General features: G+C 41.0%; 1 protein-coding gene across 3 annotated transcripts in view; it reads left to right on the top strand.

The window, feature by feature from the left end:
- The window catches only part of SMG1 (SMG1 nonsense mediated mRNA decay associated PI3K related kinase), a 115,983-nt gene that overhangs the window by 48,451 nt on the left and 52,808 nt on the right, over positions 1-14,724 (top strand). For all 3 annotated transcript variants that reach the window (XM_030578576.1, XM_030578577.1, XM_030578578.1), the window contains 5 exons: positions 808-969; positions 1,455-1,573; positions 5,133-5,220; positions 5,309-5,410; positions 7,195-7,335. In XM_030578576.1, coding sequence (XP_030434436.1) covers positions 808-969; positions 1,455-1,573; positions 5,133-5,220; positions 5,309-5,410; positions 7,195-7,335 — 612 coding nt within the window. The remainder of the gene's footprint in view (positions 1-807; positions 970-1,454; positions 1,574-5,132; positions 5,221-5,308; positions 5,411-7,194; positions 7,336-14,724) is intronic.

The raw sequence follows: 14,724 nt of genomic DNA, 5'->3' as shown, positions 1-14,724 counted from the left end.
ATGCCAGTTGCTCCTGTACCACCTTGGAATTAATAGAACATGATTGGTCACTTGTTACTTAATGCTTGCAGTGATGGTGTGGCTGTGTTGTTCGCAGGATATTAGAGACACAAGGTGGGAGAGGTAATATCTTTTACTGGAGCAACCTTTGTTGGTGAAAGAGACAAGTTGAAGAAGTTGGTCCAATAAAAGATATTTACCTCACCATCCTTGCCGCTCATTATTTGAGGTATTTTGCAAGGTATGTCTTGTGGTTGAATCCAGCGTTAATGAGGGTAATGAGGGATAGTAGCATTGATGTAAACTAGAACCATGGTGCACAAAAGCATTGTGCCAGAATCTGCATGCAGTTTTGCAGGTCAGGACTGAATGACATAGGCAGTACTGTCATTATTCTAGAGTTGGGACATTTTTGAGCAGATGCTAATAGATGTGACAGACTGTGTAGTGATTTTATAGTGGCACACATCTGGGTCAGACCCTCTCAGGTTATCTAGCTTTAGCTTCCTTTCTTATTTATATACCTTATATTTTTTCTATCACTCAGTTTAATGTTGAAATTACATTTATTTTCAGTACTTCAAAGGATTTGAGGCTGTAGTTAGCATAAAAACTATTTAAAAATAATTTAACCCATTCTGGTTTAGCTACGCTTTCATACTGCATTGGAGCTTTTAAATTTTAGACTATCATGCGATTATAACATTGAAACTACTTTCTGGGCAACACATCTGAGTAGAACACTTGTTTTTTTATTTTAGTTGTATGTTTAAGGAAATAAAATACTTTTTTCTAATTTTCCTTCAGGCATGACCACTTCATATCCAGTAGCCTCAGCTCCTCCTCTCCTTCTTTGTTTGATGGAGCAGTGATTAGCACTGTAACCACAGCTACAAAGAAACATTTCTCTATCATACTAAACCTTTTGGGGTTATTGCTTAAGAAGGATAACCTTATTCAAGATACCAGGTAAATAGTATTTTCTTCATATCAGAGATTGAGATTTTTTTTTCAAGAGCATTGTTAGTTCTGATTTAGAACCAAGAAAATATTTGCATTATTTCTTTAAAATAAAAAAAGGAGGAAGGAGGACTAAACATTTCAAACTGGAGGATTTTGGTTTTATACAAAACATATGAACTAAAATGATCGATCATGCTCACCATAATTAGTTCATAGGATTCAGGCTAAAACATCTGAAAAAAATTAATTGATCATGTTTTCATATTCATGAAAACACCAAAAGTGAAACTCTTCTAGGCCAAATATTGAATATAGAGCTTCCAAAACTCAATTGATAGGTAATTTTCACTTATTTAATGGTTTTCTTTCACAAATATTTGCAAGTTTGCATTACCGCATTGATGTGAAAACTTAAGGTATTTAATGTTTTATGAGTAACTTTGTTCTATTATCTAGTTGTTTAGAATGACTATTCTGTAATGCATTTTTAGGAAACTACTGATGACCTGGGCTTTGGAAGTGGCTGTTCTAATGAAAAAATCAGAAACATATGCACCGTTATTCTCTCTTCCATCTTTCCACAAGTTTTGTAAAGGACTTCTAGGAAACAGTAAGATCACACAAAATTGTTTTTTCTTATTGTTTACCCTTTATAAGCTGCCTTTAACTGTATTGATGTGTCCTTGGGTGAAGACAGCTGGTTGATAGATACAACTGTGGTCATCTTTGATTTTCAGTTTTTGCTGAGCTCTGGTTGCAGCTGCATAATCACTCCCTTGCCTTCTCCTCTTGTTCCTCAAATGGTCAGTTATTTGGAGAAGATAATATCCTTGCATGAAGAGACTACAATCATGAGGTTGAATAAGGTTCTCAGTGAAATGATAGATATTTGGAAGTCAGATTGCATATGTTTGACAAAAGATAAGGAATCCTACCATAATTTGAGGTACAGGGGAGTCGCATCTTACGCAGGGGTCTAAAGTCAGCACGTAAGGCAAAAATCACATATCGTCAAAATTACCTTTGAAAAATCCCTTAAATCACCCATAAAGTACAGTGTGCTGTACATCAGTGGTCCTGAACCTTTTTGACTGGCAGGCGCCAGCCGAAGGACCACAGCGGCAGCAGAGCACCTGCTGAAATGCCGTGGTGGCAACGCCTCTTGATGACATCACTTGTCGACGGGCGTCAAGTGACGGGTGCTCTCCCGGAGGCCAGGACACGGGTGCGGGCGTTGGGGACCACTGCTGTACATGGTTTTGTGTATACAACCCTGTACAGTAATATGTATAATGTGTACAGTAGTGTACAGCAGAATAAAGAGTACGTATGCAAAATATAATTTTACAGTATTTTTAATTACATGAGAGAGAGACAGACACATACAAAAGAATGAAAGAATAAAAAAGGAAAACAGTAAACCTAACCACTCACCGTTCATCCTGGATAGTCTTGCTTGTCTATGATGATGACAATAATGGTGATACAACGACTGTGACAGTGGTGTTGCGACGACGATGAATGATGACGATGATTAGTATAGTGCCTGTATGATGAACGATGAGACGATGAAGATGGGCTCTGTACACACTCCAATGATTAGTCTTCCTCTTCTCCTGACAACACTTTTGGGAGGGGGTTCTCAGGCTTGATGACGGAGGTGACGGAGAGCGAGTCGAAAGTGGTTGGCTCTGGTTCAGCTCAAGAAGTTGACTGCATAGGCTTGTCTGCTGCTGGTTGTTTTTTCTTGAAAAACATGGTGGTTGGCAACTGTCGCTGTTGTCTCTTGAGCTGCTCAAACGTTTCTTGATACGATCTCAAATTGTCCATATTACTACGTGTTTTTGAGCTTCGTTCAATAGAGGAGTTGTATTCAGAAATTAAATGATTTAAATGTTTCGCTGCTTGGAACACTTCAGCAAATTTATGAAGATTCCAACTTGCTGGATCTTCTTGTTCATCGTCGTCATCTTCATCTTCTGTTGATGATTTTATCAGTTCCTTTAACTCTTCATTAGTCAATGTTTCTCCGTGGCCCTCAATTAATGTTTCTCTATGGCCTTCAATTTCTTCCTCAAGGGTGTCGACGAAGCCATCACCACCCGATTGCTTGGCCACCTGAACAATGCATTTCACTGCTTCGTCAATGGTCAGGAAACCTTTAAAATCATTCACACGTTCTTTCCATAGGTTTCACCAACATACATTGACTGTTTCAGGCTTGATTGCATCCATTGTCTGTTTAATGTAAGCAATGCAATCGGCAATGTTGAAGGATTTCCAGCACTCCATCACATTAAGATTGGGATCAGCATCCATAGCACTACGTATCTGTGAGAACGTAAGCCTTGTGTACATGGCCTTGAAACAGCAAATCACGTCTTGGTTGAGAGGATGGAGGTAATATGGGAGCGGGAGGGGAGAAAGATGACTTCAGTGTCATTATGCACAAACCAGAGTGCCTCAGGGTGGCCAGGAGCATTTTCTATGATCAGCAACACTTTAAAGTCAAGTCCTTTCTCTTCAAGGTACCGCTTGACTCTGGAATGAAACACTTGTAGAACCAATCCAGAAATAATGGTGCCATCACCCAAGCCTTTTTATTTGATTGCCAGAACATGGGTAGGAGACTTCTGTTCTTGCCTTTTATGGCACAGGGATTTACAGCCCTGTAGAACTAGCCCAACTGTATTAAATGCCCAGCCGCATTGCCATAAAACAATGCAGTCACACAGTCTTTAGCTGCTTTGAAGCCAGGGGCTTGTCTTTCTGATTTCAAAGTGTAAATGCAGTTGGGTATTTTTTTTTTCAAGAAGAGCCCAGTCTCGTCAGCATTAAAAACTTGTTCCGGAAGATAGCCTTTTTCTTCTATGATTTTCTTTAATTGTTCAAGGCAGGATTTTGCTGCCTCGTCATTGGCAGATGCAGCTTCACCAGTAGTCTGCACGTATTTGAGGTTGAAGTGGTTTCTAAAACTGCTAAGCAAACCTTGGCTGGCTTTGCATTCCTTCTCATCAGAAGGCTGTCCCTCTTCGGCGGGAGGTTTGAACAGCACGTAGAGGCTACAAGTCTTTTCTCGTAACATGTTGCCATTGATAGGCACATGTTTATGGTTCGTGTCTTCCAGCCATAAGTTTAATGTCTTTTCAGTCTTCACTAAAGTCTTATCACTCACCTTAACTTGTCACCTTAGCAGTTATTGGAGCACTTGGTGCCACGGCTTGATGAATTTCTGTCTTGAATCTTGATGGCAAGGATGTTAGATTCGTTGCGACCATATTTATGTGCCACGTTGCAGACCAACATACTGTCCCTGAATAAGTCCAACACAGGCAGTTTTTCCTCCAGTGTTGGAACAGATCGTTGTTTGTTTGGTTGAGCACCAGATGAAGTAGTTGCCTTGCATTTAGGGGCCATGTTCGAAAAATACGTATTTCTAAACACTAGAATCACACTCAGCGTGGCGAGATGCTCACACTGAGAGTCACGCGGGAACTGAGACTGACTGAGAGAACAGCAGATTCACGTCTCCCATCTCACGCTCACTCTGGGGCACATGCTCATTGAGTGGAATGGTGGGTGGAATCGCCCACACTACTGTATTTAAATTTTCTTTTTTTGCCAAGCTCGTATAGTTGTATTCATGTAAGTTAAAGGCGCGTATGATGCAACTCCACTGTATTGTGCTAGATAGAGATTGGAAAACTAAATGGTGACAGGGTTATGGAAACAAGTATTCCAGCCCTGCTCTTATATCCTTCTGGCCTTGGGCAATTAATTTACTTTCTTTACCTCTGCCTATTTGGCCGTTGGGGAAACAAATGTGTATTATCCCTATCACATAGGGCAATATAAGGATTAATCTGCCAACACAGTTTTAGGTCAGAAAGTGCTACATAAGTTCCAGGGGTGATTATTAATTATGGTTATGCATTTTTAAAATGACACCATTACGTTAAATATACATGGTAGGGATACAATTTCTGCTTTGATTTCCATGTGGCTTCTATTAGTATTAATAAAATCCATGCAGCTAAAATAGAACAAACAAATGAAATGACTTTTTTATACAATAATGTCCTTTAACGTTGAGGATAGGTCTGTGTGGAGATGAAGGAGTTTTTCCTTCTTAATGAAAATGGCATTCTTTATTTGTACCCTTAATGCAGCACTTCTTGAAGATGTGAATATCTGTCTTCAAGCATGTAGTAGCCTCCATGCCCTGTCATCATCCCTACCAGATGACCTTTTACAAAGGTACTTCCCCAAAAATTCAGTAAATTTTCTTCATATGTTACTGGCTGCACATTTTTTTATGACTATTTATTTTTATTTATTTATGCAGGTGTGTTGATGTGTGCCGTGTTCAACTAGTCCATAGTGGTGCCCGTATAAGACAAGCTTTTGGAAAACTGTTAAAGTCAATTCCTTTGGATGTGGTTCTGAGGTAAATAGGAAATATTTGTGTATCTAGAAAGTGTTATACTTCTTTGTTTCACAGTCTACCTTTATTTTTAATTTTAAGAAAGTACACTTCTGTAATGTATCCAAATAGCTTAGCTATACAGAGCTAATATTTTTTAAAAGGTCATATGAAACATGACAGTACCGTGAGACTATTTTTTCTACTGGGTGCTTAGTATACTTTTAGTATAAAAGGACAGTTATTGACTTGGAGATTAATGAAATGTGAACTTTGTAAGATCAGTATCACCCAGTGTTTCAACAATAACATCTTCTTGGTCTCCAGGACACAGACTCCTGGCTTCCAAAAAATATTTTTCATTCTCACAATCTGAGAACATACTTATTTCCATCCAGCAGTTATAATTTTTATTTTGACTGGGAAGAAGATTGTTGCCTCTGTGCATATCTAGTAAATTCTGTTTTTAATATATCAAATTGTATTCTTAATCTAGGAACATATGAATGTGTTTCCTTCATAACTTCTTTTGGGCTGAAATAGCCTCTATCTAGAGTCAAATATTGACAAACCGTGTATGGCAGCTCTCAGTTTATATATATATATGTGTATATATATGTGTGTGTGTGTGTGTGTATATATATATATATATTTTTAAGTATTTTGACCATCCTATAATTCAATAAGATGATTCAACTTGTATAGGCAGAGAACTTCAATAAATTTAGCAGATACTAGAAGCATTTCTGAAGTATCAAGTCCCTCAAACCTTACATAAATCTTTAGATTCTACCTTAAGATATATTTGTGACCTGTTTTCTTTTATTCTTGGTTAATTAAATAATCTCTATTTTTAGAATTTTTTTACTCTAATTTCTCCTGTTCTGCTAGAGATTGCCGTCTTTTTTAAGGTGTTCTCCCACCTGAGGAAAAACAAGTGGCAATGTTATACAAAATTCTTTTTAAAAAATTAAGTAATTTGTGGTATTATCCAAGTCTATATCTATCAGAGCTTGGAAAGCCTGGCAAATTAAAAAGGTACGAGTGACAGAGACTCTTACCCCTATTCTTCTCAGTCCAGATAATGTTGAGGGGTTTTTGATGACGGGACTTCTCTGGAAACTTTGTCTCTTAAGAAGCTCTTCCGAAACTCAATTGTTTCCCTCAAGGAAATCCTGCCAATATAAAATTCCACACCATTTATTAAAAAAATTAAAATGTACTAGTCATCCCCATATCTCTAAATAATAACACGCACAACAGAAAAAGCCTTCGCTTTACTCCAAAGGGTGAGTAATGTACTGGCAAAATTGTAGTTACAAAACTGATTATAATCCTTAACTTCAGAACTTTCACTGAGGAGTTCTCAGCTATTTAGTATAGTAAGTTTTCAAGCAAACCAGCCAAGTCTCAAAATCTTTCAGTAACATAAAACAGATACAAAAGCAGTTCAACAAATTGTACTCCAAAATAAAATATGTAGTTCTGCTTGGTTGAGGTCACTGAGTTGAAAAAAGGTAAAAAAGACAACTACAAATTTACAGGTAATTGGAGATAAAGTACATTACTTTTTTAGTTTTTGTTTACACCTTCTCTCTAGGCCTGTGTGGGATGAGATTGGCCCAATGAGCTCTAGAGCCTTTTTGCTGTACATGCAAAAACTAGTTAAAATTGAAATAATGTTGCAGTTTCTTTCCTAAAGTTAGTAAATACCGGGAATAATTTAAATTTGTTTTGTGAACTTCCTTCTATAGTATAGTTTGGTCTAAGGAGAAACAGACATCTTGCATGTTTTTTTTTGTTTGTAGTAACAACCACCACACAGAAATACTAGAAATCTCTTTGGCTGTAAGAAATCACATGAGCAAAGCTCCAAGTAATACATTCCACCCACAGGACTTCTCTGATGTCATTAGTTTTATTTTGTATGGGAGCTGTCACAGAACAGGGTAAGAACTTTTTGTACCTTTTAAAATTTAAAAAAAGTATCACATAGAATCCACGCTTGACTGTTTACTAAATATATGCCTATCAACAAGTTTAATGTGTTTGGTTTGCATTGGTTATCTTGAATCCTGAAATATTAAATTAACCCATCAACAGACCTAGTTCAAAAGTAGTAACTAATTACAAATGGTTTTGCTTCATAATATAGATATTACCTGTGATGGAATGTGAGACTTTGCTTTTATTAAATATGTAAGACCAAATAGCTTTAGCAGCTCTTTTCAATGCACCTTGGAAGAATTGGATTCATTTTAGAACTTGGGCCTCTTGTTCTTAAGAGTTATGGAAAGTCACTTTTGGTGGTAGAAGGCTGCTTCCACCTTTCAAAAACTCCTGTTCAACAACTAAAAAAAACCTTCTTTTTGTTCACCCTCTCAACCTTTGAGTTAGTGAGAACTGTGTATAGGGTTGTGCTAATGGCAATGTAGTTGAACAAGCATTTCAATTACATGACTGTCTTTTTCAGATATTTGTAACTGTGTGTGTACTTTGTGCTCTAACTTCTCGTTCTTTTTCTCAGCCCAAAGGCTAAACTTATTTTTGAAAATTTGGTAAAATTCCATTGAGCTGTTTGAATTATCAGGCTAGGAAGTGCTTGTGGGAAGGTATCTTCAGCCTTAGGCCCCAGTTCTATAAAGAACTGCATGTGAGCAGACATCCATTGTACTTGGTGTTGCTCCACCCAAGCACGTAGGTTTACGCTTGGCTAACTTGGGGGGTTATTTTTAAAAATGAAACTTCTCATGCTTAAGCCTTTAGATATGTGTGAAGAAATTTAGTTTAGAAATCGCATAGGGGTGTGATTGAAGTAGCCACCAAATTATAACAATTTAGCCTTGTGAGTTGCATGTACTTTTTTTTCAGTTAAATGCAAATACCAGTATATTTGTGTGAAATTTCACAAATGTGATTTATATGATTGTGTAGACATTGAAATGAATGCACCTCACATCACACACAGCAAAACCTACAATACTGTATATAACAAAGGGGGATTAGTTACAGACTGAGATGTTACTGCAATACAAATAATAAATTATTGCAGGAATGCAGTCGCTGTGGGAAAATTGCTTTATATATCCTGACCTTTTAAGGTATTATTAATCCTCAATCACTTTTCCATTGAATTAAAGAAAATAAGTTTCTTCTTTGAAGTAGATGTAGCCATGTATTCCATGTGGGTGTGCACACCCCCCATACTGGTGAGCCAGAGATCTTTGCCTCATAGTACCTATAGGGACAGCACTTACTCCCTGCAGCCATAGCTCTTCCCCTGGCCACATAAAGGTGGTGCTGCCCTCACCACCTCGGTTCCTTTGCACTGCCCGTGGATAGAGTTGGAGCTCCGTGTGATATCTTCACCTCATAAGAACGGCCATACTGAGTCAGATCAATGGTCCACCTAGCCCAGTATCCTGTCTTCCAACAATAGTCAATGCCAGATGCTTCAGAGGGAATGAACAGAACAGGGCAATTTATTAAGTGATCCATTCTGTTGTCCAGTCCCAGCATCTGGCAGTCAGAGGTTTAAGGACACTGAGAACATAGGGTTGCATCCCTGACCATCTTGGCTAATAGCCATCTATAGACCTATCCTCCAAGAACTAAGCTAATTATTTTTTGAACCCAGTTATAGTTTTCACCTTCATGGCATCCTCTGGCAATAAATTCCACAGGTTGATTATACATTGTACGATGAAGTACTTTTTTGTTTTAAACCTGCTGCCTATTAATTTCATTGGGTGACTCTGGTTCATGTGTTATGTGAAGGGGTAAATAACACTTCCTTATTCACTTTCTTCACACCAGTCATGATTTTACAGATCTTTGTCATATCCCCCCTTAGTCATCTCTTTTCCAAGATGAACAATCCCAGTCTTTTAATATCTCCTCATATGGAAGCTGTTCCATACCCTTGTTGCCCTTCTCCAGGGCCGTTTGTAGGAAGTGCGGGGCCCAATTTGAACACTTTTTCGGTGGGGCCCTGACAGGGATGACTTAAAAAAAAAAGCCTTTCATTTCTTCCATGTATTATTTACTTTCCATAACTATATAAATAATATTATATATTATGTACATTGCATCATATATGCTGTTGATTGGTTATTAATGACTGCCGTTTCACATGTGTGGGTCCCCGCCACTCCCTGGGGGAGCGCACATGTGTGGGTCCCAGCTGCTCCCTGCCCCTCTCATTGAAGCGGATGTGCAGGTTACTGCCCTGGGAAATGCAGGGCAGCAGTGGACATGGGGCTGGTTTGAGGCAGGGCAGGTGCTGACTGGAGGTAGGATCTGGCTGCAGGCAGGGCAAGGGGTGCGGGGCTGGCTGGAGACAGGGGAGTGTGGGGAGGGCTGGCTTCAGGCAGGACTGCAGTGGGGTGCAGCACGGGTTGGCAGCGCTGGAGACAGAGGAGTGTGGGACTGGCTGGCTTCAGTGCCAGGGACTGGCTGGAGACAGGGCAGGGCGGGCAGGGCAGGGGTGTGTGTGTGTGGGGGGGGGAGGCTGGCTGGCTTTGGGCAGAGCTGCAGGGGGGTGTGGCAGGGGTTGACTAGAGACAGGGCAGGAGGTTTGGCAGAGGGTGCAGAGCTGGCTGCAGGTCGGGGGGGCGGGGCTGGTGCGGGCAGGGCAGGGGGTGCAGCAGAGGCAGCTGGAGCCCTGGCCCTTTAAATAGCCCCCAAGCCCCCGGCAATCCTAGGGCTCTGGGGGCTATTTAAAGGGCCCAGGGCTCCCCTGCTGCTACCTTGCCCCAGACCTTTTAAATAGCTGCAGGAGCCCTGGGGAATGCATGGGGGCGTCGGGGTTCCATTAGCTATTTAAAGGACTGGGGTGGCAGAGGCAGCTGGAACCTTGGCCCTTCAAATAGTCCCCGGACTCCCCGCTTCCCCAGGGCTCTAGGGGCTATTTAAAGGGCCTGGAGCTCCAGCCGGGGGAGCGGGGCCATGGGGCTTGCCGCGCTCCGGCCGGAGCTCCAGCCGGGGCCATGGGGCTGTGAGGCAGCTGCACTTTTGCCAGCACTTTAGTCAGAAGATCGGGGCCACGGAAGACCCCGGAGAAGACCGCAGCTGGAGTAAGTGTAAAAAAAATAAATTAAAAAGGCGCCTAAGGCGCGGGGCCCGATTCCCGGGAATCGGGCGAATCAGCCTAAAGCTGGCCCTACCCTTCTCTATACTTTTTCCATTTCTAATATATATTTTTTGAGATGAGTGACCAGAACTGCACACAATATTCAAGGTGGGAGAGTTTTTATAGCATGGTTCTAGTTTACGTCAGTTTCTATAGTGAAGGTATATTTTCTGTCTTCTTATTTATTCCTTTTCTAATGGTTCCTAACTTTCTGTTAGGTATTTTGACTGCTGCTGAATATTAAGTGAATGTTTTTAGAGAACTATCCACAATTACTCCAAGATCTTTCTTGAGTGGCAGAAGCTAATTTAGACCCTGTCATTTTGTATGTATACTTGAGATTATTTTTTTTTCAATATGCATTACTTTGCATTTATCAACACTGAATTTCATCTTCCCTTTTGTTGCTCAGTCACCCAGTTTTGTGATATCCCTTTGTAACTCTTTGCTGTCTTCTTTGGATGTAATTATGTTGAGTAATTTTCTACCATCAGCAAACTTTGCCACTTCACTGCTTACCCCCTTTTTTGGATCATTTATAAATATGTTGAACAGCACTGGTCCCAGTACAGATCCTTTGGGGACCCCGCTATTTACCTCTATCTAATCTGAAAACAAACCATTTATTTCATCCCCTTTAACCAGTTACTGATGCATGAAAAAAATTTCCCTCTTATCCCATCACTGCTTAATTCGCTTAAGAGCATTTGGTGATGAACCTTGCTGAAGGTTTTCTGAAAGTCCAAGTACATTGTATCCACTGGATCACCCTTGTCCACATGTTTTTTGACCCCATCAAAGAATTCTAATAGACTGGTGAGGCATCATTTCCCTTTACAAAAGCTAATTGACTCTTCCCCCAACAAATCGTGTTTGTCTGTGTCTGATCATTCTGTTCTTTACTGTAGTTTCAACCAATTTTCCTGGTGCTGAAGTTAGGCATATCAGTCTGTAATTGTCAGGATCACCTCTGGAGCCTTTTTTTTTTTTTTTTTTTTTTTTTTTTTAAATTAGTGTCAAATTAGTTATACTCCAGTCATCTGAACAAAGCCTGATTATAAGTGATAGGTTACATACATTTAATAATTCTGCAACTTAATGTACAAGTTCCTTCAGAACTCTTGGATGAATACCATCTGGTCCTGGTAACCTTTACTGTTGAATTTATCAGTTTGTTCCTAAACATCCTCTACTGACACCTCAGTCTGAGAGAGTTCCTCAGATTTGGTACTTAAAAATGGTTTAGCTATGGGAATCTCCCTCTCATCCTCTGCAGTGAAGACCAATGCAAAAAATTCATTTAGCTTCTCTGCAGCGCACTTGTCTTCCCTGAGTACTTCTTTAGCATCTTGATTGTCCAGTGGCCCCACTGATAGATTGGAAGGCTGTCTGCTTCTATTGTACTTACATTTTTGTTGTTGTGTGCTAGTTGCTCTTCAAATTCTTTTTCACCTACCTAATTATACTTTTACATTTGACTTGCCAGAGTTTATGCTCCTTTCTATTTTCCTTAGTAGAATTTGGCTTCCAGTTTTTTAAAGATGCCTTTTTGACTCTCTGTTTTACTCTGTTGTTTAGCCATGGTGGCATTTTATTGGTCCTCTTACAATTTTTTTAAAATTTGGGGTAAAAATCTAAAAAGAACCTCTCATGTTTTAAAAAAGATTCCATGCAGCTTGTAGTCATTAAGCAGTCACACTTTCACTCCTAGTTTTCTGAGAACTTTTGTATTGTAATATTAGTACCCTAGGTTAAGTTTAAGTGTTAGTTTAGTGTTAGTAGAGTAGTTAGCTGCCCTGTGATACCCTCACCAGGGTTCAAGCAATGTCCATCATGTAGGGGGGCTATCCCCAACAGCTTATTGTGTCTCAGTGAGGGTCAGATTAAAGAGAAGTGCACCATCTGCAAACCTTGAGGCGCTCAGCTCCTCAGCAGTCACATTTGGATCCAGCAAATGATGTCTCCCTGCGCTCGGGCTCTGGTGCTTCCCCCCCAAGAGAAAAAGAGCTTGTTAACCATCTTTGGAACAGTGAGAAAGAGGTCCTAAAAAATGAGTTGGGCCCATTCCAGGGCTTGGGGAGGTGACAATGACTTTTCTAGGAGGAGTGTTGGCCGTCATTTTATTTCCTCTGGCATCAGGGCTCAGCTTCTCTCCCAGCACACTGCCCCTACCAGCCTCTACAAATGCCTTCTCCTCCAACAGAACTCCCACTCAAACTCCCCTGTTCACAGCTCTGTTTTCTGGCTCCTGTGCCTCTGCAGCTGTCTGTGCCGCTGCCTGCAGATGAGAATGTCAGCCAGCGGGTGTTGCTCTCTAAATATGACTGTTAATTGGGCAGCCATATCTAAGTTCATGGACCAATTGCCGGAAACCTCCAGGGACGAGTTTAAGGTATTCATTGTAGAAGGCCAGTTGGCCAAAATTTTGTTGCAGGCAGCTCGGGACGTGGCGGATGCCTCAGCCAGAATTATGGCATTGTCTGTACCCATGAGGAGAGCCTGGTGATGACAGAACTCAGGTTTTGCGCCTAATGTGCAGCAGACCATTGAAGGTTTATATTTGATGGCTGGGCTTTGTTTTCAGAAAAGACCGACAAAACTTTGCGCTTTTTAAAAAGACTCCTGAGCTATTTTATGTGCTTTGGGAGTGTATACTCTAGCTATGAAGAGGCACCACTATAGTGGTCAGCAGCTGCAGCAGTTATACCACTTGCAGTGGTTTTTTTTTTTGAATAATTGTCCCATCCTGTGTGGCAGTGGGATTACTCCAGAAAGAGCCAGCGATTACAAAGGAGGACGTCCTCTGGTTCTGGGTTTAACCAGCCCCTCCCACCCATTTGCCCCCCTGGCATCTAGCAGGTACCCATTTTGATGTGTGTAACCTCTCCTTTTCCATGCCCCCAGCTCAGGGACAAGCTGGCGCACTTGTCAATTACAGTGGACAACTGGATCCTAAACACAGTCAGATTGGGATATGCCAGACTGTTCCTCTCCATCCATCCTCCCCACCTCTACCCCATCCCTTTTCAGGGACCCCTCACAAGACACTGCTTCTTGAGCAGGTTAAGTTTTTACTGGCTTTGGGGGTCATAGAGGAGGTCCCCCTGCAGCATTGGGGAAAGAGGTTCTACTCCTGGTATTTCCTGATCCCCAGGGCCAAGGGAAGGAGACAACATATCCTCAACATCCACGGTCTCAAATACATCAGATACGTAAGATTCCATATGGCCACTCTAGAACTTTTGTCCCCGCCTTGAATCAGAGCAATTGGTTTGCTGCCCTGGACATGCAGGATGCTTATTTCCATATAGCAGAACTCCTGAGCCACAGGAGGTATCTCAGATTTGTCATGGCTAGCTATAACTAGCAGTACACTGTGCTATCTTTCGATCTGTCTTCGACTTCCTGGGTTCATATCAAGTGTATGACTCTGATAACAGCGTACTTCAGGAATATGGGAATTCATATTTTCCTACATCTGATGATTGGTTCCTGAAAGGCAAGTCCAGAGAGAAGGTCCTCATTCACGTTCACTTCACACTACACCTATTTGATTTATCTAGGTCTCATCCTAAACAGCGGGAAGACAATGTTGGTTCCAACTCAAAGAATTGAGATCATTGAGGCCTGATAGACTCTCCAAGCTTAAGAGCATTTTTACTGACTCAGTGATTCCAGGCGAATGTCTGGAGCCTTAGACTCAACAACAGCCCACATATGCCTGAGGTTCCTAGGCCATATGGCCGCATGCACGCAGGTAGTTCAATATATCAAGCTGTGCCTATGTCCTCTTCAGATGTGGCTGAAGTTAGTCTGTCATCTGAGTTGCAACCTCTTGGATGTACTGGTCTGACTTCTCCCACCAATTCAGGGCAATGTGTGCCAGGATGTTACTTTCTTTTGGCCCCCACTGATCAGTACTATAAGTCATCAATGCTTCCTTTATAGATTGGGGAGCACATCTGGACTTGCTGAAAGTTCAAGGCATGCAATCAGAATGAGAAGCTTCTTTGCATATCAGGGTGCTGGAGCTTCATGCCATTTACAATGCCTGTCATACTTTTCGAGATCACATCAGGGGCTCAGCGGCTGTCATACTCACCGACAATACCACTGATTTGTACTATGTGAAGAGCCAAGTAGGCACACTACAATATGCTTTATCAGCAGGCAATCAGGATCTGGCAGTTTTGCACTGGGAAAACAT

This window comes from Gopherus evgoodei, chromosome 10, assembly GCF_007399415.2.
Source record: "Gopherus evgoodei ecotype Sinaloan lineage chromosome 10, rGopEvg1_v1.p, whole genome shotgun sequence".
Classification (NCBI taxonomy): Eukaryota; Metazoa; Chordata; order Testudines; family Testudinidae; genus Gopherus; species Gopherus evgoodei.
The sequence above is the reverse complement of the archived record's forward strand: the minus strand, read 5'-3'. Positions and strand labels throughout refer to the sequence as shown.